Source organism: Camelus dromedarius, chromosome 4, assembly GCF_036321535.1.
Source record: "Camelus dromedarius isolate mCamDro1 chromosome 4, mCamDro1.pat, whole genome shotgun sequence".
NCBI lineage: Eukaryota > Metazoa > Chordata > Mammalia > Artiodactyla > Camelidae > Camelus > Camelus dromedarius.
This window is the reverse complement of record NC_087439.1, coordinates 18346772-18372458: the sequence shown is the minus strand read 5'-3', so window position 1 is coordinate 18372458 and position 25687 is coordinate 18346772. Positions and strand designations below refer to the sequence as shown.

The window sequence follows — 25687 nt, the reverse complement described above, 5'->3', positions numbered from 1 at the left end:
TGTCCATGGATATGATCAATAAGATTTGTTGAATATTATAAACATAAATAGTTAACACGAACAAGACAGCTTGTAATATTTCTAAAAGGGGACTTTATATGTAATGAAAATGGTTAAAAGTAAATGTAATCAATAGATGAAAGGAGTGAGCCCCTACAATGCAATTAGCATACATTTAAACACAAAGAACTAATCTAAGTCAGCACATACATCTTGGGAAAAAATTCGGTCTCTAGCTCTCTGGTATTCTTCTTCTCTTTCTTCTATAGATTTGCTTCTTCTATCATCTTTCAAACGTATTCTCATCTAAAGAAAAGAGCACAGTTAATTTTTGGAAAAATGACCTGCTAGTATAAATCCAGCACCTCTAAAAATGCTCTAATTGGATAGGTGCCAAGATGGCGGAGTATAGGGACTCACAGCTCACCCTCTCTCACAAACACACCAAGAATTGTATCTACGAACCCCTGAATTGCACAAAACACCTACTGAACTCTGGCAGAGTGTCTCTCACTTCAAAATACAGGAGGATTCTCACAAAATCTGATAAACAAGTTCACACTGTTTAGCACAGTGAACTGTATTCAATATCTTGTAGTAACTTATGGTGAAAAATAATATGAAAACGAATATATGTATGTTCCTATATGACTGAAGCATCATGTTGTACACCAGAAACTGACACAACGTTGTAAACTGACTATACTTTAATAAAAATAGATATTAAAGAAAAAAAAATGCTCTAATTGTGCTAGGTTACCTGGTTATCATCTTTGTCAAAGCTAGAGTTATCTCTCTTGAGGATATATCGTTTCTGAAAGTCTTCACCTTTATCATCCTTAATATGTTCATTAAATTTCTGGTCAGGTCTAAAAAGAAAAAAAAACAAAAAAACAAAAAACCCAAGGGAACAAAAAAGATAATACATAATGTTTACAGAAAAGTTAAATACAACATTTTATGAAAAGTGATAATATTACCACTCACTATTACCATTACTAGATACTTATGTTATCACATTTACTCCTCACAATAATCTTATGAGAAAATATCATCTATCCCATGTCATGGCTGAAAGGCTATGAAACATAGTGTGGGCTCTGGAATTTCACTGCTTGGGTTCAAATACTCAGCTTCAACACTTAGTTGCTTCAGGGACTTGCACAAGTTACTTATTAACCTTTCTTTTCCCAAGTTTCCTCATTTGTAAATGGGAATTATAGTGAACCTACTTCACAGTTGGTCTGAGGATGAAGTGAATTAATAGATGAACAGCACTTAAAACAGCAAACACTCAGCAGAAGTTTGTTACTGTTACAAATATTACCAAGAAAACTGAGGTTCACATGATTAAACCAACTGTCCAAGGTCGAAGGGCAAGTACATGACTGAGCCATAGAGGGAGCCCTAGGATGTATGGCTCAAAGCCTGTAAATCCTCTTTGCACTGCCTCCTCTAAATCTAAGAAACAATTCCGAAAGAAAGAGAAGTACAGCACTGTATCTTACGTTACACTCCCACAGCACGTGGCTTGGTGTTAGATAGTCAAATATTTTGTGGCTGAATTTACTAAAACTTAAGAGAACTACTTCAAAATGCAACCAAGATACCAAGAATTACAGCAGGGTGTCTCTTAGTTTTACATTAATTGAAATAGGTTAAAAAGACAAGTTCTTTTTTGAAGGTTCACATTGTGACGTAAAGTAATATTAAGAACTCTTAATAAATTTTATGGCTGATTGGTCTTTCCTCTGTGGAAATGTTGCAAGTTCTACTGAGATCCAAAAGACAGACATAAGGTTGATATCCTTGGAAAATTATAATTATATAATATTTCACTTTCTAAAATACACTCTCAGCTTCAACAAATTAATTCAACACTCTTGAGACTTAATACCATCCTATTGTAAAACTGGAATTACTCTTTTGAAATATGTGATATATAAAAAATATATTTAGTGGCAATAAAATCTAAGTGAATCCCTAAGCAATTTTTTTACATAGTTTCAAAACATATTGTATAGTCATAGAATATATTATGAATACCATAAATAAATTTCTAAATCAAATAAATCTGGTAATGACAGTTTCAGTAAACTTTACCAGATATTTCACTATATAATCAAGTAATACTTCTGAATATTTGTTTTAACCTAGTGAATTTTTAATAAAGTACTGTATCTGCCACCTGTTAAATGATGCAAGAGATTCAAAAATGAAAATTATCCAAATAATAGAAACCTCCACTTTAAAATATATTTAGATAACTGAAACAGAGCAATCTCCACACAAAGCTATATACACAACTACAGAGAAAAATAAAAACAGTAATAACAATTTTATGACCAAACTGATGAGAAAAAGACTGCTTTCTTTAGGAGTTTGAAAGATTATCTATTTGGTTCTGACAATGGCAGTATGTTGTTATCTGACACGCGATTGCCCCTTTTAGTTATAATGACTGTTTTTGTAGCTGTTCAAAGTCACATTTTTCTTATTCATGGAGTTTATACTTCGGTGAGAGATTGTAATTCCAAAGTGAACTATAAGATTTAACCAAGGGCCTGGCAACTTTTCTAAGAGCAGCTGGATTCGCACACCAAATAGCATTAGCAGGCATTTCAGCTAACCTTAAGACTGTCTTACCTCTGTCTTTTATTGATGCCTGAATTTACTGCCCTGCAATCGCCAACTTCCCGCTCCAATGAGACACCCCAGTGGACACCGGGTTGTTGACATCCACAACACCACTGGTTCAAGGCTGGAGCGGGTAATCTGCCTATGAGGAAAAGGTAAGTTTGTTTTTATTCAATATGGAGCAGATCTCTAAGGTTTTCTGATTTACATTCTTCTTCATATTTCAGAAGATACAAAATAACAATACAGTGTAACTTCAATGATCTGAAATGCCCTGTTATAATTACGCTATTGATTCATTCTTCTTTAAGTACACCACAAACATGTGTGTTTAGCTGAACTTCTGATTCCCTGGATAAAGAGAACCCTGACATCATTCGTAGCATTCAAATAACTGAGGTTACACTGTATTGAAAACCTTAGAGAATCACCAGTCGAAATGTTAGTCAAAATGCCTGCTAATGGGCATGGGCATGTGCATGGGTATCCAGCAGCTCTGAGTAATGTTGAAAGGTACTGGTTAAATGAAGTCAAGTTATATCCACCTTCAGTCCAGCTTATAACTTATGGTTACCATTCTACTTTAGCCATGATATAACTAGTTGGGAAAAGACTAAAAGATGAAAATATTTTAAAAAGACTAATAAGATAAGCAGAGGAAAATTAAATCAGATTCATATTTGCAGGTAAAATTTAATCCATAAAGAAATATGGGATCCTTCTCAAAGACATCTGTCTTCATTAATTTAATTTTAGTTGTAGTAACAATCATGTAAAAATACTAGCTTCCACCAATATATCTACAGCTGACAAAATACTACTTGAAATGTTAGAGGACCAACTTAGTTCAGGCAAACAATATGGCAGCTACAAGGGTAAAGGCCATTATAACAGAAGGGACATAAGTGAATTAAATATAACCATGCAAACTGAATGGTTCATAATAGACAGAACCTTGAGAAAAGTCTAGCTTCAAGAAAGGAAGAAAAATAATGAACTGAAAAGCATTATCTATGCTATCTGAAACTGACTGCTGTTCATGACCATAGATTCATTGCTGCCACATATGAAATATAGAACATTCTTCTGATATGTAGATCATCACAAAGTATAATTTTAGCTGAAATCAACTACTGCTCTAGGATTAGCTTTTACAAATAGGCAAAAGCGGTGTCATGAATACATTACAATTTTAGGTGCTTCTGCACTGGGACTTTGCTCGCAAATATCAGCACATTGTCTCCTTCACCATACTATAAAGCTATCACCGTTTAAAGTAAATGACCCCTCTTAACTCTTTATAATATTTTCCTCAGTAAATTATATATAGCCTAGAAGGGGGACACAACATTATGGATAAGACTGGATTAACCAATAGTCCCACCTTCTTGATATTTGTGAAGAAAAAAGTAAAAACAGAGGTGGAAAAGATAGTAAACTGACAGAAAATGAATTAAATGTAAGGGTGTTAAAATTCACTTTTTTCTTTTAAATTTGCCTGTGGTTGGCCATAGCTATCTAAATTATATTAATTTAAAAAATCTCTAAGAGGATGGTTATCAAACATCACTGATATTATGACCTTTGAGGGTTTTTTTGCTTTTGTTTTTAAAAACCAGTCCTCAATTCATCTGTCTTATTTCAGTTCAGACCTGTGCATTTTGTATCTAGTGAGCTAGAGGTATTTTTTTGGTCCTGTCACAGAAGGCTATCACAAGGCTGAATTAAGCTACTAAAAAATGTGGAAAACCTGAGATGAAAGGTGCCGTAGAAAGATAAAAGTATTATCACACACATATGTAACATGTAACTACATTTCTTGATACTTACATTCTTGTATTGCTAGTTTTGTTTACTATGACAGACTTTCCACTCTGATCAACATTGTGGTCTAATCCAAAGTAAGCAGCTACTCTGTGTAATAGCATTCTATGGTAAGATGTCATTGGGGGGAATTTTTTACGTGGAGACCTACAAGTAAAAGAAAAACTAACTGAGTGAATCTTGAAGAGCTATGATGACAATTTTTTTTTTGTTAAATGTCAGAACTTACTCATTATTACCAATGAAATCTAAAATTTCTTGTTCCAATTTCAACAGCATCATTCTGTCCCTGAAACAAAATATGAACACTCTTATATGTAAAACTTAACACTGAAATAATCATACATGTTGGATTTATATGGTTAATTCTTTTCTTAAAACCATAGCTTGATGATAGAATATTTACATGCTTTTTTCTTTAAAAAAAAGTAGTATTTTAAAAGAATGAAAGATTACTTTTAAAAATTACTATGGAAAACTTCATAATATATACAAACGTAGAGAGAATATCACCCAACTTCAACAATGATCAACTTGTGGCCATTCTTAAAATAGGTATCTTTTGATTTACTAAGTATGAATATATTAGATTCTGTTCTGTAAATATATGGATTATAAGAGCATATTAGTCTTTACTTCCTTACTCAGTAAAGCTAAGAGGTAGCAGGGAAACAGACATCTTTGGTTAGGCTCATGACTTTGTTATCATGCTGAACTCCATAGAAACAGTACCCTAAAGAACATGCAATGCCAGTAACAACAGGAACACTCCTGTGGGAACCAATGCTAGTATACAGGTGGAACTAAAGCAGAGCAGAATGAGCTATAGTACTAACGCTAACTCAGGAGAAGAGGACATTTCAAATCTTTCTGTAAATTGCTATTATATATTTTTAAGACTTTGGGAATTTTTCCCATAAAAATCAAAATGAACGGAAGACCTCCAACAGGTAAAATAAATAGACTCTGGGGAATACCTGCATGTGCTCCTTTAGACCATTAGGGTCCTATTTAGTGCACTTGGGCTATAACAAATTAATGGTACCACACCCCAAAGGACCTCCTTCCGCACACACCAAGAACACGGCTCAAGCGAGTATTTCTGTGTTCACCGTAAATTTCAAGTGCATGTGGGAAAAACCAAACCAAAACAAAAACAAACCTCATAGAATCTTAAAGCTAGAAGCAGCTTTGCAGATCATTCAGTTCTGTTCCCAAAATTTCATAGATCAAGAAACTAGGCCAACAGGTTAATGTTCCCCATCCAAATAAATACTATATAGTAGCGTATCCCCTCACGTTCTAAGAAGGAATGGTGCCCTCTGCTTAAGTTGCCTGAAAGTCTACATACCAGCCCTGAGTTTGATCCTCTCTATCCTGCAAAATAAGTCTCAGAAAACTAAGTAATATTGACCATACATATTTTTATATTAGTTGAAAAAAATGAAGAGAAAAATATGCCTACCTGGTGACTTCAAACCCAAAGCTGAAAACAGGATTACATTTTATCACAAAATTCCAGCAACATTCAAATTTGCTCCCAAACCTGGTTCTCTTTTAGTATGCTCCACCTCAGGAAGTAACACCACCTTTCATCCAGTATGTTGTACTAGAAGCATTTTTGGCCCATTACTCTTGTTTTTCAAATCCTCCTATGTAGTTAATCACTATTGGAAATTTTACCTACCTTCTACCTGATTTTTTTAAAATCCATTTTTCATCTATTTCCACTGCCACTACCCTGGATCCAAGCAATCAGGATTTCTGGCTTAACCACTGTAAGGAAAGCCGTATATTATCTCTCTGTATCTTTCCTTGTTCCTTTCTAATCTGTTCTACCTAGCATCCATAATGATGTTTTAAAAACATATAAGTGAGCACATGTCATTGCCTTGGTTAAGTATTTATCACAGGCTTCTCACTGATCTTAGGCTAGAACTGAACATCTGTGATGTGGCCTACATGGCAGCCATGACCTGGTCTTCATCTACCTCTTAAGCCTCACTTCCTGCCCCTCACTCAGAGAGCTCTTATCTTGGCTTCTCCCTGTACCTGCCAAGCTCCTTCTTTTCACAGCTTCTTTGAACATGCTGTTTCCTTTGCCTAAGACAACTTCTTGTATTCTTTCTTAGAACTTGTTTCTTTCATACCTTTCTTTAATAGTGCTTATCACAATTATCAATACAGTTATTTGGACTATAGAGAGGAGCTCAACAAAAGTATTTGCATGAAATAAATTAATCAGAGCATCTCACCCATGGTTTCTAATATTTTTTCCTTAAATTTTTGGTGGAGGATGGGAAATTTTTACTTCATAAGGTTTTCCTCAAAAAAGGACTTACTTATTTAACTGTAAGATCCTCTTTTCATCTAATTATTTCGGGATCAGTTTGTCTTGAGATGATAATTTCCAGTAACTTTCCTAGTGTATTTTATACACTTATTGTAGGGAAGAAAAAAGGGATCTGAGGCAGGCAACTGATTCAGTATTTATCAAACAGTACACATTTAAATTGGACTTCTCTGAGCTGAACAGAAGGCATAAGATATGCGAAATGTTCTTCAGTAAATGAACTGGCATTGAAAAGGAACTTCTGTTGTCTCCATGAAGGAAAACAAAATCTAACAATTTTACTTGCTATTGATACAAATTCAGGCTTTTTTTTTTCCCTTTCACATGTAGATCTATGGCTGGCAGATGATTTTCTATTACCACCTGGACAACTCACTATTTAAATTAAATTCCTCTGCTTAGTTTACTAAATTTTCAGTTAGTAAAAAGTAGAACTTATTAGAAAAATAAGACCAATTAACTTCCTAAGTTCTCAAGATTTACACTTCCTGCCTTTAATTCGCTGTAGCTTAGTCCAAGCTTCCAAATTTTCAAATCTATAGTCAAGATGTGGTATTTTGGTAATAGCCGTAAGTCAAAATTTAATAATCTTTTATAGAAGCATTACAAACAGCACCTTAACTAACAGATCCACAAATTACTCTTCTTAAGGCCTAAGGTTTATTAGCACATGAATCCAAAAGCAGGCACATCCACTTAAGTTATCGTACAACCATTAAAAGGAATCAATATATGCTGTTATTAAAGAAATAACAAAAACAAGGGTCTCAATCAAGCTGGTTGATAAACTACTACTACCTAAAGTTAAAATGAAGGCACAACAATCTTTCAGTTAACAGTGTTCTGGTCATTATATCAGAACTAACTTTATAGAAAGTGTGTGCAGCTGGAATACCACTGGCAACTAAAGAGGAAGAAAACAATAATGCTTCCATCTGACCACCTCCCCTTCCCAATGTTCCATATGACCTTAGTCAAATATCTGCAACAGGTAAGAAATAAAATGATTCAAACATTACCTCCAATAAAAGTAATTTTAGAAAATATTTCAAACACAGAACAATTACATGATGTTCCCCAGAGCAACAGTTTACTTTTAAAATATACATTCTCAGGATTAATCCACGGGGCTGCTCCCCTCCATCGGTGACGTAATCATAGCCTGTACTGTCCATATCTCTTCAGTACTTTATAGAATTTACACAAAATGGGTATAAAAGCAACAGAAAACAGGTATAAAATCATGTCAGTGAGTATAATCTCTATCTTGGACAACTTTAGGTTCCTAGGTTCCAGTCTAGTAATGAGTAATAATTGTAGTTTCTGAAAATATTTCTTGCAAACAGGAATTCCAGATAAACTGTTATTTAACATCTGAGGTTAAGTTTATTTACTGGGCTAAGAACAAGATAAAGATTTAATGATCTGAAGAAAAATTTTGAAATAATAGGTTGACTAAATTTTAGTATCACTAAAAATCTGCTTAACATCTAAAGGAATTCTCTAAGCAATACCCAATCTTGAAAGCTCTGGTGGAAATTTGCCAGGCTTATCACTAATTTTGTGTCATGTATATCTGGCAATTGTGGGTTTCGCTGAGAGAACACTGAGTCATCAATTAATTTGCAAATCATATTGCTCACTAAATTTAACATTAGCTACAACTTCCTAATCCGCACTGACATTATTAATAAGTTATACATTAGCTATTACATGAATTATTCAACTATACATTTATAAATAAATATTTATTCACCTATATATGTATAAATGCATACAAAGAAGGATTAAAGTTCTGATACATGCTACTACGTGGATGAAAGTTGAAAATACTATGCTAAGCGGATGAGGCCAATCATAAGGGACCACATATTTATGATCTCACTCACATGATACACGCAAAACAGGGAAGTCTACAGAGACAAACTAAATTAGGATTCAGGGCATAGGGAGGTGAGAGCAAAAGGGTACAGGGCTTCTCTTTTGGGGTGATGGAAAAGTTCTAAAATTGATCGTAGGATGGCTGCATATATCTGTGAATACACTAAAAACCATAAAATTGTACACTTCAAAAGTGCATATGCAGATAAGTTTACTTTTGCATTTGTAGAGGAAAACAGAGAACTGCACAAAAGAAAACGATTTGGAATATCTAAGTATGGATTTCTAGTCTTTGACCTTGTTGATGTCTCTTTTACAGGTTCACTGCAAAGAAAAATTCTGCCTGTTTAGGATCCCATCTTGCTTTACTCAAACTAGCTATGTATTTTCTACTTTCCCCCTTATTCCTTAACCCACTGAATTCTGGTCTGCACCATCCTACCCCAAATGAAATGGCTCATTAAAACACAGAAATTTCTTGGCTTCCCAGTCTCATCGGTTGTTTCATTTTGCCTTTCATGAAACTGTTGCCCTTTGGCTGACTACTAAGACAAAGGTGCTCACGATTCTTTTGTTAGTTTTAGGACTCTGTCTCTTCCTTCTCATCTACCTTCTATACACTGTCTTTCCATAGATTTTGTCCTTGTCATTATTACAACTCTCTGGGCAAACTCATACAGAGCAAGCTTTACCTCTACTGCTAACTCCTCATCTGTAACAGCAGCCATGCTTGTTTACTCGGAAACCAGAGCCTTTTAACAGCTGACAGATCTTACCTCCTGGCTTTCCATTAGGCACCTCAAACTATGCTTATTTATAACAGAACATGCCCTGCCCCATTCAGGCCTGCCTCGTCTTCCCTTCCTCTGTTAACAGGAGCTGCCAATGCAGCCAGAAACTAGCAGCTGTTCAGCTCTGCCGTGCCACAACTCTTCCACAGCCAGATGATCACCAAGTCCTGTCACGGTGCTTCTTAAATGTCTTTCCAGTATGTCCTTTCCTCTCTATACTCCTCTGTCTTCTCCTACCCACACTTCGTATGATCTTGGCCCCTCACTAATGAACTAACTGATCTTTCTAAAATGCAAATCTGATTGTGGGCATTACTCTATTTAAATATCTGTAATTACCCCTCAAGGTAGCATGCCATACTCAGTATTTCTCAAACGGTGCAGTACTGGAATTTCAAATAAGACTATTTTTTCATTGTTCACTACTGTCTCACAGATCTTTTTAGCATCCCTGGCTTCCCAGTAACACTCCATACTTACTCACCTCCCCAGCGTGTTGGTACTATCCTAGGTTGAAGACAGCCGAATAATCTGTCTTCTTACCTCACCAACACCCATTCCAACACTTTCTAGAATCACCTGCCACATGCTTCCCTGCTAGAACCAGAGTGTACTATCTTGTCCTTGCTTGGACATGCCACCTCCCCTCTCACACTACTGTGCCTTTGTGATGCTCTGGTCTCTCCCTGGAATGGCTTTCTCAAGCTCCTCTGTATGGATAGTTCCCAAGCACTATGAATTCAAGACTCAGCTCAGGCATAATCTTTTTGTTTGCCATTCTTTTTTTGGGGGGTGGGGGGAGTGAGTGGGGGTATAATCTTTTCAGTGAAGCCTCTCTATATCCTTTCAAACAGAGGTTGGTGTCCCCTCCCCAAGTTTTTATGGCAGCTTGAAAAACTTCTTTTACAACATCTATTCTAATTTATATATTATATAGTTTTTCCTAGCACAGAGATGGTGAATACTTTAGGGTCAGAGATTACATTTTGTTCATCTTTATATCTACAACGTTTAGCATAATTCTTAGCACATGATAGATACCCAACAAATGATTGTCAACTAATGAATTCATCTTCCTACTGGTACCACTGAATGATGAACTTGAACTGGAAAAAAAAAAATTCATGCAAACTTGACTAATTTCTTCCTCACCTCACATCTATGCTCCTTCAGCCTCTATAAGGAGATCTTTCATTTTGCTGGTTTTCCTTTGGGGGTTTATGTTAAATGTAAAATAGAAAATCGAGATGGTACTGAAACAAAACCCGAACGAAAAGTTTATCTTGAAGCATCACTCGAGATAAGCCTCAGTGAGACTAAAGAGAGTTGTTCATGTTTTCTTTCATGCGCACCTGCCCAATGAACTGAAAATTCTACTTCAATGTAAGTGAAATAACTACCACTCTGGGAAGCTAACATCTAGAAGAGGGGTTCTTAACCCTGGAGTCTTCTACCCCAAGAACATGTTGGTCAGATACTCTGAGGAAAAGCCTCTTTGTGGAGAGAATGCCTGAATGGGGTTGATGACCTGCCAAAAAACTAAATCTATTTATCTAGTACCCTGGCAAATCAAAGGATTTCACAATTAGTTAAAAGTGACCCCAAAAGCACCTTAAAAATCTTTGGGTTGGAGATTTGTAAACTAACCAAGAAGGAACAAGAATTCTGCATTCAATTAAGTCCAAAAACGTGTTATATATGAATACACTAAGTTATTTACTGAGTGCTTCATTATGAGGTGTATTTCTCTCTCTCTCTTTCTTCATGATTAGTGATACCTCTCTATCTCAATTAAGAGTAAAAATATCTTGGTGATTCTGTATTTCCCAAAATTCCTACAGAGAGTATGAATTATTTTTATATCATGGTGACATACATAATGCAAAAAGATATTTATACACGTGTGCACAGAGGCCAACAACACCTTAGCCTAAGAAACTGAAATGTTTCTGGTGTACTTCAAATATTGCAATCTTATTCTAACTCAGTAATGAAAACAAAGGTAACAAAATTATGGTACTCTAGAAGCAATGTAAACCTTATAAATTTAATTTTTACCTGGGATTGTTTTTTAATGTATTTACTAAAAATTCATGTAGATCTATGCCAGTTGAATCAGTGTATTCTTGACTGGAATCTAAAAAACAACAACACAAAAACCCAGTATAAAGGTGTTTGAAACAAATCCCTTTCCCTTTTACACATGATGCATATCTTAAATAAAATGAGATGCCCCACATCGAAAAAAAACTGACAAAGTAGGAAAAGGGAATTCATGATGAATTCAGATGACCACAATTTTTCTAATCCCACATAATGAGCATGACATGGATTTATATAACTGTATGTTTATGCACATTCTTAAAAAACATTTATCTGTTAAACGTGCCACTTTAATTTACTTTGAATTCTTAAGGATCTTTTTATATACTTACCACAATCCTCATGTTCAAAATGCCTCCTTAAGTAAAAGATCAGAATGATTTAGACAATTAACTACATTTGCAGCAAACTGAATCTGCTTAGTTCACTTATGCATGTAAGTGGAGGCAATAATTTGGAGATAGGTAAGAATTTTAGTTCTGAAAGAATATTTAATTAGATTTGATCAGGTCTATCACCAAGGGCTTGTTTCAAAACATTTTTTCCAATATTAATGTTTATTTCTCCTGCTTAAATGTAATAACCCTATGCTGTTTATAACACTGGTCAACACAACTGGGTTTATAAATTAAAAAGAGCATCTTAGGCTTGTAATGGTATGCAATGAAGTCCATTAAAATTTATTATGAAAGATAAACATTCTCGGTTTTCAAGAATATCCTTAAAGGATACTGAATATTTTGGCATCAGCTCTTTGTATCATAAGGAATTTTTTAAAAATAATATTTTTGGTGGAATCAGTGTTTAAATTATAGTGATTCCATTATTTCAATACGAGAGACAGACCAGTAAGTATCTTGACAGTTACCTTTCTTGGTGACTTTGGCATGTGTTACAGTTTTATGGCTAAACATCTTACTGATGTTCAGAACTGTGTTATGCCATTTTGCCCAGAACTGTATTGTCCCTTCAGTCTGTTCCATATCATTTTTAATAGAGATATAGTATATGTAATTATTCAAGGGGTAAAAAGTGGAATTATCAACGGTGAAACAAATTTTTGTTTAAAAAACACAGAAATAAATTGCAAACCTCTTGATAACATTTTTCTGGGCAATTTATCACTGGCTTTTTCTTTTTCTGCTTCATCTTTTGAGGGCTTCTCCTCTTTTTCAAATGATTGTGTTAACTGGATCTGAATTTTCTCCTGTTGGAAGGTAAAATCAGTTAGTAAATGAAAATATAAAGTGATTCAGTTAACACCACACATTTGTATTTTCTTAGTAACACAAAATTGTATGAAGAAAAAAAAGGTTTCTATTTTATCCAATTAGATTCTTCAAATCAGAATATAACTTAAAATATTTTTTCCATTTTTATCTGTCTTGATAAAAAGTTAAAATTCCTGATTTGAGTTTCAATATATCAAATGAAATATATCCTGAAAATTTTGTAGAAAATAAATGTTTTTAATAATAGTTTAAATGAATCTACTTGTAAAACCCTTGGAGGATCAAAACAAAGGCCTTTTAACCTACTTTTGCAGTGGAGATGCCACCACCAAGCAAAAGCATGATTAATCACTATCAATCATGACAATGGAAATATGAGTGTCAGGTCAACACTTTAAATACTTATATTTTGAATATCCACTATAATTTCATATTCCTTCATTTTCTTGCTATATAAAACTGTAAGTAAAAATTTTCCAAAACCAAATCCACAACTCTGGTTATTCTCTATATGAGACTAACATATCCCTGTTCTTCCTTCAGTCACCACAAACCTGTTTTAGAAAGATTTCACACAAGATAGTTTTCCTTAGTGATATTTAATATTTACTTTACGTAATCATATTCTGTGAGACTGAAAAGGAGAATTAAATATACATTTCATTTTTTTTTTACATTTCATTTTTAAAACAATGCCATTACATGCAATTTCAGAACCCAAAGGAATTACGGGACATTAATTTACAAAGCCCCCCAAAATAAAAATCATGTAGCTCTGTTTATTCAGGCAAAATTATAAATGGCAGAATAATTTCCAGATAATTTCTACTAAAGATAAAGGTGTAGCCTATTTGTAGGCTAAACTATTTTATACAGTTGCTCTTTAGTGATGAAAAATATTACTCAATTACTTCCCTTTTTTGGGTGAGGGTTGGTGGTGGTAGTAGGTGCAGTAAGTCAATGCTGAAGGGGATATAAATTTCAGGATTCTTAAACTTGCAGCCACCAGGATTTCTATTAAACATTTTCTCCTCACATTATTGTTTTCAAAATAGTACTTGGTAGAATTTCAGATCAAATATATATATATATATATGTATTTTTTTTTTTCTATAGGTTTGCCAACTGCTATTTTCATCTCTTTTCAATTCTGCTTCCCATCCCACCTCAGCTGTGCTCAAAGTTGTGCTCAGAATATGGCACACAAGCTACGCACTGGTGATTTTCACTAGGACGATCAACACTTGCTTTATGTCCCACTTTGTCTTGCTTACCTAACTTCACACGTTCATCAATTTCATACATTCATCAACCAGTAAGTCATTTTTCTCATTATGACTCATTTCAAATCCACTTTCTGTACTCTTTTCATAATTGTAAAATAGATATTTAAAAATGAACCCCAGAACTATGTTTCAGAAGCAGAATATTCAGAAGTTTTCCTGACTTACAGCTTCAATTCCTGTTAACTCAAGGATAATCTATGAAACGCAGGTTGAAAGAAAAGATTTCACATTTAGACCTGCACTAAAAAGGCACTTTCAATGACTATCAGATTTCATTTCTAAATTCTCCTCCTAAAGTCACATTTTAATTACAGATATTAAACTATTTTATCAAGATGAACTGTATTTTAAAAATCTAGTAGGTTTAATGTACTGAGGCTTGCCTTCAGTTGGTACCAAGGCCTCGTTTTCAGTAGCAAATAAACAAGACATATTTTAAATGCTGAAGTCCTTATACATGAACTCTCCTGACTATGAATAACTGAAATGACAGCAGTATCTCCATAGGTAGCTGTAATTCCTTTACTCTTCACTCCGTCATTAACATCTGTTATTGAGGTCACCTCCCTCTCATAAACTCTCATCAAACACAAGTGACATTGCTTTTTTAATTGCCTCTCAACCTTTTGAATAGTAAGTTTTATTCCAGATTAATTCTTCAAAAATCACATTCTGAAGCAAGCATTATTAACTGGAATCTATCTCCACCATCAAGGATTAGACAGTAGTACATTTTATGAGAAATAATTTATTTTCCAATTCCCATTCAGGTGCAATTTAGTTAACTCAAGATGTGGAAAAAGACTCTATTAAAACGAATATCTTTTGTTCAGAGAGGGTAATAATAGGTTATTATCTCAAAAGAAAAAGTTAACTGTATCCAAGAGAAATTGAGAAAGAATATATTATGTGGAATAACTGAATTCTGGCATAACCACCTTATTAATTATATGTATGCTCTAACTCAGCTGTTTTGGACAATATCTACATTAATATACAACAGATATACTCTTGATACTTTTTTCTCATAAATTTTCCCTAGCCAAATTTATGTAGCATTATAAGAACCCTCTCCCCCATTCCACCTCCTGCAAAAATTCTCAGATAGGTAAAATGCACAAATACAACCAAAGATCATGTTTGATAACAGTTTTTCTCAAAAAAGAAGGCACTTTATCTGGGTTAACAATCTTACGAATATTTGACCCTTCCATTTCCTCAGTCTCCTTGGACTATTTACTCCAGGACGTTAAGATGGTGTAACATTCTGGTTAACAGAGTAAAGAAATGAATTTTCAAAAAACATTACACTGCCCACTGCTCCACTCTGAGCAGGTGTATTCTCTACTCTGACTTCTACAAACTTTTTAATGTTATTGCAAAAAACTATTTTGAGTTTTTTCAGAGTGTATCGTAATTCTTCAGTCTTGTCAACAACCATGCAAAAGCCAAAAGTTAACATCTAAAAACGCTGTCTGGGCAATGGTTCTTAGTAAAATATGGTGACTATATTTCTTTCCTGCTTTTTGCTAGAAAACCTGCTATTTTATTGCAAGACAAATCTATTTTATAGAATAAATACATACAGCTATCTTCTATTTATATAGTCAAATTTTAAATAAAAATCACAAGTAAAATCTGAGCCCTATGTTTCTGACACTTGAGCAAATTTCAAAGGAAACTGTAATTTTAAGTATTTTTCATTGACAATAAATAACGTATTAAAAACCTTCCTTTTCTTATAATTTGAAATGAAGAGTTGCAGTGCTTTTTAAACACAGAACATATTCTAAATATGTGACAACTATCTTCAGTATCTATAGTAGGCTTTTGAGGCATCATCTTTTAAATCAAGACAAAGCACAACAGTCTATGAATCAACAAATGTACAACTGGCATAAAAAAAAGGAACATATAACCTGTCATGGCTTTTTGTTCTTTTCCCTTTTTTTCAGTCATGTCTCTTCACCACAAAATTGCCTCAATTTTTTGGAAACTAATTGTTGGGATTTGGGGACGTTAGGTTACTCAAAAAAGTGGAACAATCCACAGACAGCTGAAGTTAATCACAGTGATAAACATTGGTAGAGGGCCCAAAATACGTAAATGTCCAAGTATAACAAAAGATAAAGGTCAATCTGTCGTAGAGTCACAGAAAAGTAAAGTCAAAGCACTAAAAATAATATAAAAAGCAAGCCGAACTATTTGCTTGAAACTCAGCAGTTCTGTATTTTACAAGCACAGACAAAAGAGGAATTAGAAGTGTTTAGATAACAATTAGAGCCAAACCAATATGAAAACTGGCTTCACCCTGTATTCAGGTTAAGTAAAACAGCGTATCAAGTGGAAGACTTGTGTAGCCTCCTCTTCACACGCAAGCAGTGGTCAACAAATTTCTAAAAGCCAACATCAAAAGGGCAAATTTCATCACAATTACATTAACTGGAAGTATTTTTTTAATATTTTCCAACTTTTCCATAATAACTCCCTTGAAGTCATATTCTTAATGAGTTATATGATCCTTGAGTTTTTCCAGAGAGAAATCACTGCACTTAACGCCTTAGACTGAAGTAACAAGGTTTTTCCAACTTCTCATCTGTATCTTGGGTGGCAAGTATTAGAAGTTTCACTCAGTAAAAACAGACATAACACACACATGCACATACAACTTTTATTTAACCTTAAGAGAAAACACTCTCCTGGAAGCAGGTTGTTCCACCATATCTTTAAATAATCATTTTGTTCTGTTTTGTTTAGTGTTTTTTTACCTGGTTCTCCTGTGATATCTCTGCTGTAGGGGGTGGTGGAGATTCTTCACATACTGCAAGGCTCCGAACTAGCTTTAACTTTGAGCTTGACTAAAGAAAAGTATTTAAAATTAACACTACATTTCACAAACCTAGGGCATATCCAAAAGCCCCCTAGAGTTAAGTTTCCTTATAGCTTCTGCCAGGAATAGACGGAGGTGAAATGCGCAAGTTAAATGTATCATTAAATACCACTAAAACCTTTTGTTATGAGGGAAAACAATAATTGCAGTTTTTAAAATAATAGCAATAGCAGGAATGGGAATAATTCCAATTTCAAAACCCAACAAATGGTGAGAAAGCCATTTTCTCTATAGAGAAAGAACCATTAAAGATATAAAAGCAATGCACAAAAGCGACTAGGCAAGACAAAAACCCCAAATAAAACAAAATAAGCTTTCTGCCCCAAACAAAATATGACAAAACTAAACTGAATGCAGCGCTATGTGAAAACAAAGAATCATCAAGCATGAAGGAAGGCCCTTGGCATGCCAGCACAAAATATTTACTATACCTTAGACCTTTTTCCTGTCTGTCCAAATGACTGCAATGGCCGCTGAATACACAAGAAAGATTTGTATTAAATTTCATACTGAAACAGAAAGTTTGGTTCTTAATTCATAATCCTACACCAAAGAGACACTAACTGTACAAAGAATCGGAAATGAAGAAATCCAAGTTGGTTTCAAGTAAAAAATTCCTCCCAGGAGCACACTTGCAAAAGATCCTATAAAATCCTTCTGTGGGTTGGCACGTTCTTTAAGTGAGCAAGTAGCCACAGTTTCTGTGTTAAATGAACTAAAAAGAATTTATAAGGTAATTTCTTAGACAGTAGCAAAATAAAATACACTTCTTCGGTATTCTATAACGTATTACACTGTAGCCAAGGTTAGGGGGAAAAAAACCCCACAAAAAACTTGAGGAATTTTAAGAAGCTGTGCTCAGCAAAGCTCCAAACTTACTAAGGCGAATGTTTCAAATGCAGAGTCAGAGTACAACCACCTCTCCACTGAGAACTTTGAGCACTTCATAGCACACCACCAGTTTATTAGTAATGGAATTCTATTTGCCTGGTCTAGGGTAAGGCAATGAAGCAGACGTGAAAAGTGGGCAGTGTCCCAATGCATGTTCAGTGCAACTGCCAGATCATCAGTCACACGATGGGGGAACGCACTGGGGCAGGTAGCTGTAGTTTGTGGTATCAGGCTTTGGTTTGGGAAAGCAGCTGAAGTAACTGAACCAGAGCCAGATAGATTAGGAGGTGGAAAGAGGGAAAACTTATCTCTCTAACCCCAACCCCAAACCTATCATTTATACTCATTAAAACCAGGGAGCCAGTTTGGTACCAAACGTAAAACAGATAAAGTCCTTATTACCTAGATTAGTATGCTTCACATATGAAAAAAAGCCACCATTTCATTCTAACATCCAAAAAAAAACCTTCCTTGTAGAACCAACAAAAACGAGAGCCTACAGTACCAGTGTGTCCTGCCCCCCAGTTTGAGCCCAAAGTTCTTGAGATAAGAAGCACTGTATTCTTGGGATTTGACCCTGGATTATCCGTACTACAAATCAGCAGTAACAAAAACAAAAGGAAAACAGGAGGAAAAAAAAAAGACTTTCTGTTTCTTGCAGCAGAGAAAATGGCATGTATGCACGCACGCACGCACACGGCAGTACTGCCTAAGAGAGCTCCTACATGTTGGTACCTCTTGTTTCTATTTACTCATTTGTTTAACCTCTTAAAGCGGACTTCTAACTGCACATCTAAAAATAGAATTAAAAGGGGTTATGCTACATAGAGTAAGGGCTTACAGGAAAAAAAGTGGGAGAAAATCAACAGATGAATGCCAGCAAAATGCACATGACTAAATGAGTTCTAAGCAGCAGAAGAGAAAAGATTTTAAAATGTACTCTCATCCTCTGCTTTAATCCCTTACAATTCTAAGTATCAAGGGCACAGTATTTTCTCTTTAAAAATGCACAAGGATAGAATTAGATTTCTGGCTTTGCTTTTTATTAGTAGGTGACCCTGGTCAAGTTATTTCAGTTTCCTTTTATCTGTATAAAAGTCCATACTATTTGTATTAATTCTCTAGGTTGTTGAAAAGGTTCATTGAAAGGGTTGATTTAAAAAAGGGCTTTGGGCATGCTATACATTGTCCCTGTAGTAATGGTATAGAATTTCCATAGACTTATGCATGCATTAACCACCTCAGTTTTAATTTAAATGAAGACTTTGATGAAGAAAGATTTCTTAAAATCCACAGAGAGTTAAAATGATCACAGTGTGACTTCATTTAAAATGTCCTGAGTTCCTGCTATACACCAGACTGTGCTAAGCACCAGGCCTATAAAGATGAACAAGACACAGCTGCTGGTCTCAAGAGCCTTGCTGCTCAGGAATGGAGTTAGTAGATAGTCAAACAGAACCCAAGACCTTCAGAATCTTAGTCCAGCGTACTTTACGTCACACACCTATACAAAAGATCTTGTTGTGAATCAAATACTACTTTAGGCAGACAGAATTCTAAAGAAGGCCTCCTAACATTCCCATCCTCTGGCAACTTAATCAAACACCAATCTAAATGAGGCTATGAAGGGATTTTACAGAGTCAGCTGATCTTAAGATAAAGAGATAATGCAGCTGGGTCTTAGCCCAATCAAGTGGGCCCTTTAAAAGCCTAGAGTATTCTTCCACTGGGAGCAAAGGCAAGTCAGAGTCAAAGGGTGAGAAGGACCTGACACACCCCTGCGGGCTTTGCAGGGAGGACGCCAGGCAGCCTCTTGGAGCAGAGTGGCCCTTGGCTAACAATCAGCGGCCTTCAGCTGCAAAGAACTGAGTTGCTGCTGCTTTCAGAATGAGCCTGGAAGCAAATTCTTCCCCAGAGTCTTCCAATAAGGGCCTAGCCTGGCCGATACCTTTATTTCAGCCTTGAGAAACCCAAAACAGAGAACTCAGCTGAGTCCAACTTAACTTCTAATCTACAGAACTGTGAGTTGATAATCAGGTGTTGTTTGAAGCCTCTACATTTGTGGTAATACTCTATAAAGCAATAAAAAAAAACTAACACACTACTACATAAGTAAACTATAAACTGCCCAAGTGGCATTACTCATAAAAATCTCTTATTATTTCATTTCAAATAGCAAAGAACTAAAATTATAAAATATATACCAGAAAATCTGCCACGTACACATGCACACACAACAACAAAGCAGAGATAACAAGTCTAGCTTTAAATAGGAATAAATTATTTTTAAAATGGATTTTATGGGTGGAGGGTATAGCTCAGTGCTCAATGGTAGAGTGCATGCTTAGCATGCATGAAGTCCTGGGTCCAATCCCCAGTACCTCCATTAAAATAAATAAATACCTAATTACCACCTCCCCAGATGGATTTTATTACTTAAAGCATGCATTTCATTTTTCTACCCCAATTTTTTTTATCATGGAAAATACACATAAAATAAAATTTTCCACCTTACTATTTTAAGTGTGTAGTTCAGCACGATTAAATACATTCATCACTTTGTACCACCATCATCACTATCCATATCTGTAACTCTTCATCTTGTAAAACTGAAACTCTGTACCTATTAAACATAACTAACTCCCCATTCTCCTCTCCTTCCAAACCCTGGCAGCCACCATTCTATTTTCTGTCTCTGTGATTCTGACTACTCTAAATACAGTCTTTTTGTGACTGGCATATTCTCTTTAGTATAATGACCTCAAGGTTCATCCATGTAGTAGCATATTAAAGAATTTCCTTCCTTTTTAAGGCTGCATGTTATTTCATTGCATGTATATGCCACATTTTGCTCATCTATGGACGCATCTGGGTTGACTCCATGTTTTAACTGTTGTGATCAATGCTGTCGTGAACATGGGTGTACAAATATCTCTTCAAAATCCAGCTTTCAATTCTCATGGTATATATCTAGAAGTGTAATTGCTAGATCATATAGTAATTGTATTTTTAATTTTCTGAGGAAATGCTAGCCTATTTTCCACAGTGGCTGTATCATTTTAAATTCCCACCAGCAGTGTTCACGGGTTACAGTTTCTCCACATCCTTGCCAACACTTGTTTTCTACTTTTTGATAGTAGTCATTCCTAATTGTGTGAAGTAGTATCTCATCACAGTTTTTATTTGCTTTTCCCTAGTGATTATTGATGTTAAGCAGCTTTTTATGTACTTATCGGCCATTTATATATCTTCTTCGGAAAAATGTCAATTCAAGCCCTTTTTCCATTTTTGAATCAAGTTGTTTGGTTTTTTTGTGGTGTTCTAGGAGTTGTTTATATATCTCAGTTATTAATTTCTTATGAAAGTTATGACTTGTAACTATTTTCTTCTAGTCTTTGGGTTGCCTATTTACTCTGTTGGTAGTCTCTTACTGCACAAAATTTAAAAATTCTCATTCAGTACAATTTGTCTATTTTTCTTCTTGTTACTTTTGCCTTTGGTGTCACATCCAAGAAACTACTGCCAAATCCAATGTTGTTAAGGCTCTGTCCTTTGTTTTCTCCCTCTACACTTTTTTTCAGAGACTGTTGTGATTTTTTTCTCCATTTGGTATTCTGATTACAATAAAAGCAACAAAAATTATATTTTATAAACACTGCATTATTACTACATTATTGTGATATGGCTTTACATTGATTGTATATAGAGAAAAAAAAAACACTGGAATTAAGGCAACAGCCACATGTGCAAACCAAGTAAATTATCCTGACCCAGTCTTTACTAAAAAGCTGTTTTGATTAGGTGATGGTTGACACTGCTGCATGCAGGGCAGTTACAACAAGCATGTAGACACCAGATTAGTTGGAAGGTTGGATTAGTTGGAAGGTTCACAAGAAGGTTGATGAGATTGACTCTCAATGATCTTACCACCAACCAATCAGAAGAACGTCCATGAGCTTGTCACTCACCCCACAACCCCTCCCCCCTCCCCCTGTCCTTCCCTGAAAGCCTTTGGGGAGTTCGGACCTTTTAAGCACTAGCTGCCCTGGACTCCGTGCTTGGTGCCCTGCAATGAATGCTGCACTTTCCTTCACCACAAACCAGTGTCAATCGATTACCTTTACTGCATGCGGGCAAGCAGACCCAAATTTGGTTCAGTAACACGACTGGTCCACAATGGTCAGAAGAAGCCTTTGGTAGTCTCCACTCATGTCATTTGCAACTACCGTGCCCAGGGTCTTCTGATACAACTACTGAGCATCTGTTTTATTTGTACAAGAGCAATCTCACTTCGGGGGACCACAATCCTTACCAGCGTGGAGTCATCTGTGCCAGCACCTTTAACAGACTAGCGCAGCCTCTCAGCAAGTAAAGCCAGGTGGTTCAGAGCATACTGCAAGATGGCCTTCAAGTGACTTACAACATTTCTGGAAAACTCACAGTCAATATACTGCTAATCTCAATTAGCCATCCTGGAATAAGGCTCCATGATAGCTTTCAGCTAAGGAAAGCTTCTTATGGCATGAATCAAGAGAAAGCAAGAGTCACGTGTCCGTAGTCTTCCCCTGCCAGCTTGATAGATACGGAGTAACTTCCTGAGCCAACTGGTGGTTTATCTGTGTGTGTGTGTGTGAGATTTCACTTCACCCTTTCAAACCTATCCACCTTGAGATCAACCTGGCTGACTTATCTGACTCTCATCAGCCAATTCTCACAAATTAAAAAGCAAGTCAGTTCCAGATAGGGTTGCTCCTTGGAGTGTCCCCATTTCAGCAAACACTGTAACATCTATAAGACTCAACAAAAAGAGCATGAGTTCACTGTAAAATGTACTGAAACACAGATGCTGCTTTTAGGGTAGCTGGGCCCAAATGAGGCTGGGAAAGGTCATGATGGAGGCAGCACAGTGCTTCAGAAAAAGCACACAAAGGTAGAAGGCTAGGAGTAAGTCCCAGCTGTGCCACTGGCTCTCCAGGTGATGCCAACCATTCATTTTCACAGGTGTAGGTCTCTGGAAAATGGAAGGACTGCTCAGGTCAACTTTGAGCTGTGACTCTTTGAGCTCTATGAATCAAAGTCCAAAATGGCTGGTCACAACCTTGAGCTTCTCTTGTCAATTCGGGATCTTTTGGGGAAAAATGTTATCAGATGGGATTAACATAGGGTACCTCTCCCTCAGGTTCATGAAGGATGGTGGTGGTAATGATAACCTCCACAGATGTCTGTGGTTTTCAAATGGAAATCTTGAGCCCAAACACACACGGTCAGTTCTCAGGGCTGGATGTGGCACCAGGAGCCCACTGATAAGCAGTCTTGCCTTAGAGCCCAGCATTAACTCTTTTCTAGTAAATACCACACTCCCTCTCTGGTAAAAGTAAACTGGCCCAGTCTCCCATTGTCTGCGGAGACAGGATCAGCATATAACTGCTCTGGGCTGCATCTTTCTGCTCTGCACATCATAGGGGGGTTGTGGTCCTGAAAGATGCCCAAGGGGAAGGGAGTCTGGTTTCACTAATCATTTGATTAGAGTATCTTCCACAGCTTAATGGTTGTTTTCCTTCATCAGTGTTGTTGATTTTCTCTTAGGTCTTATATCCTCTGTTCAAAGTACTGCCCACAGACCTGTCAATGGGCAATACTGGCATAACCTGGGAGCTTCTGGAGATGCAGAATCTTGGCAGTCTCACCCCATACCTTCTTCAATCTGTTTTGTGGTTTTGCAGTCTTTGCCCTTTGCCCTCCTTAAAATTGTCCATTTTGAATGGGTCTGGCAGCTCGAGCTCTATGGCCCCTTCCCTCTTGGGTGTGCAGTTTACAGCAGGCACCCCTGGACACTGGGGTGTCTTGGAGGTGGGGCTGGAGACTGAGAATCCCCTTCATTGGCCCCTTTGGTATTGGATCTAAGAAATCACTGCCAAATCCAGTGTCATTAGGCTTCCCCTCTATGTATCTTCTAAAAGTTTCATAGTTTTATAGCTCTTACCTTTAGGTCTTTGATCCATTTTGTGTTAATTTTTGTATATGGTGTAAGGTAAGGGTCCATCTTTATTCTTTTGCATATGGATATCTTGTTTTCCTAGCACTATTTTTGAAAAGGATGTCCTTTCTCCATGATCTTGTCACTCTTGTCAAAAATCACTTGCTCATATATGCAAAGATTTATTTATGGGGTCTCTATTCTATTCCATTGGTCTATGTGTCTTTATGTCAGTACCACATGGTTTTGATGACTGTAGCTTTGCGGTAAGTTTTGAAACCATGAAGTGTGACTCCTCTAGTTTTGTTCCTTTTCAAGAATTTTTTTTCTATTCTGGGTCCTTTGAGATTCCATATGAATTTTAGGATGGGGTTTTCTATTGCTGCAAAAATGTCATTTGGATTTTGATAGGGATTGCATTGAATCTGTAGATCACTTTGGGTAGAAGTGACATTTTAACAATATTAAGTCTTCCAATCTATAAACACAGGATGTGTTTCAATTCACTTATGTCATCTTTAATTTCTTTCAGCAATGTTTTGTAGTTTTCATAAGTCTTTCATCTTCTTGATTAATTCTGAAGTATTTTTACTGTTACTGTAAATGGAATAGCTTTTGTAATTTTATTTTCAGAATGTTCACTGTTAGTGTATAGCAATGCAACTGATTTTTATGTTGACTTTGTGTCCTGCTACTTTACTTGAATTTGTTTATTAGTTCTAACAGGTTGTTTATGTGTGTATACGCGTAATCTTTAGGGCTGTATACATATAATATCACGTCATCTTCAAACAGAGATAAATTTGACTTCTTCCTTTCCAGTTTGGATGCCTTTTATTTCTTTTTCTTGCCTCATTGTTCTGGCTAAAATTTCCAGTGTCATTTTGAATAAAAGTGGTAAAAGCAGGCATCTTTGCCTTGGTCTTAGTCTTAGAGGAAAAGATCTCAGTGTTTTACCACTAACTATGACATTTAATGTGGGATTTTCATATATGACTTTTATTTTGTTGACATAGCTTCTTTTTATTCCCAGTTTTATGAGTGTAAAAGCAAAAAACTGTAAAAGATTGTTGAGTTTTATGAAATGCTTTTTCTGCATCAACTGAGATGATCAGGTTTCCTCCTCTTCATTCAGTTAATATGGTGTATTGCACTGATTGATCTTCATATGTTGAACCATCCTTGCATTTCTGGAATAACCCCCACTTGGTAACATAGTAAAATTCTTTTAATATGCTGCTGAATTCAGTTTGCTATTATTTTGTTGAAGATTTTCACATGAGTGGTCAAAAGGAATATTGGTCTGCAGTTTTTTCTTATAGTGTCCTTGTCTACTCTAGTATCAAGGTAATACTGGATACGTATAAAAATGAGTTAGAAGTACTCCCTCCTCTTTAATTTTTTGGTAAATGTTTGAGAATGATTGGTGTTAGTTCTTCTTCAAATACCTGGCAGAATTCATCAGGTCCAAGGCTTTTTGATTTAAACTCCTTATTAGTTATACATTTGATTCAGATTTTCTGCGTGTGATTTAGTCTTGACAGGTTTTGTGTTTCTAGAAATTCATCTATTTCATTAGATTATCCAATCTGCTTGTGTACAACTGTTCATAGAACCCTCTTTTAATCCTTTTTATTTTATAGAATTGATAGTAATGCCCCTACTTTCATTTTTTATTTTAGTAATTTGACTCTTCTTTTTATCTGGGTCAATCTAGCTAAAGGCTTGTTATTTTTTTTGAAGGACCAACTTTTGGTTTCACTGATATTTCTCTATTGTTTGCTTTTCACTTTGAACAAAATTTCATTGTCACAGTAAAAAT

At 35.7% G+C, this 25687-nt stretch overlaps 1 protein-coding gene across 14 annotated transcripts in view; it reads right to left on the bottom strand.

Annotated features, from left to right (window-relative positions):
* R3HDM1 (R3H domain containing 1) overlaps nt 1–25687 on the bottom strand; it is an 82651-nt gene that overhangs the window by 48280 nt on the left and 8684 nt on the right. For 9 of the 14 annotated variants that reach the window (XM_031451318.2, XM_031451323.2, XM_031451324.2 and 6 more), the window contains exons 3-10: nt 17429–17470; nt 16876–16965; nt 12682–12796; nt 11545–11623; nt 4691–4750; nt 4468–4608; nt 761–869; nt 211–306 (exon numbers count right to left, since the gene is read on the bottom strand). In XM_031451318.2, coding sequence (XP_031307178.2) covers nt 211–306; nt 761–869; nt 4468–4608; nt 4691–4750; nt 11545–11623; nt 12682–12796; nt 16876–16965; nt 17429–17470 — 732 coding nt within the window. Of the gene's footprint in view, nt 1–210; nt 307–760; nt 870–4467; nt 4609–4690; nt 4751–11544; nt 11624–12681; nt 12797–16875; nt 16966–17428; nt 17471–25687 lie in introns of those variants that run through there. The other 5 variants (XM_031451325.2, XM_031451334.2, XM_031451332.2 and 2 more) reach the window with 4 other exon arrangements.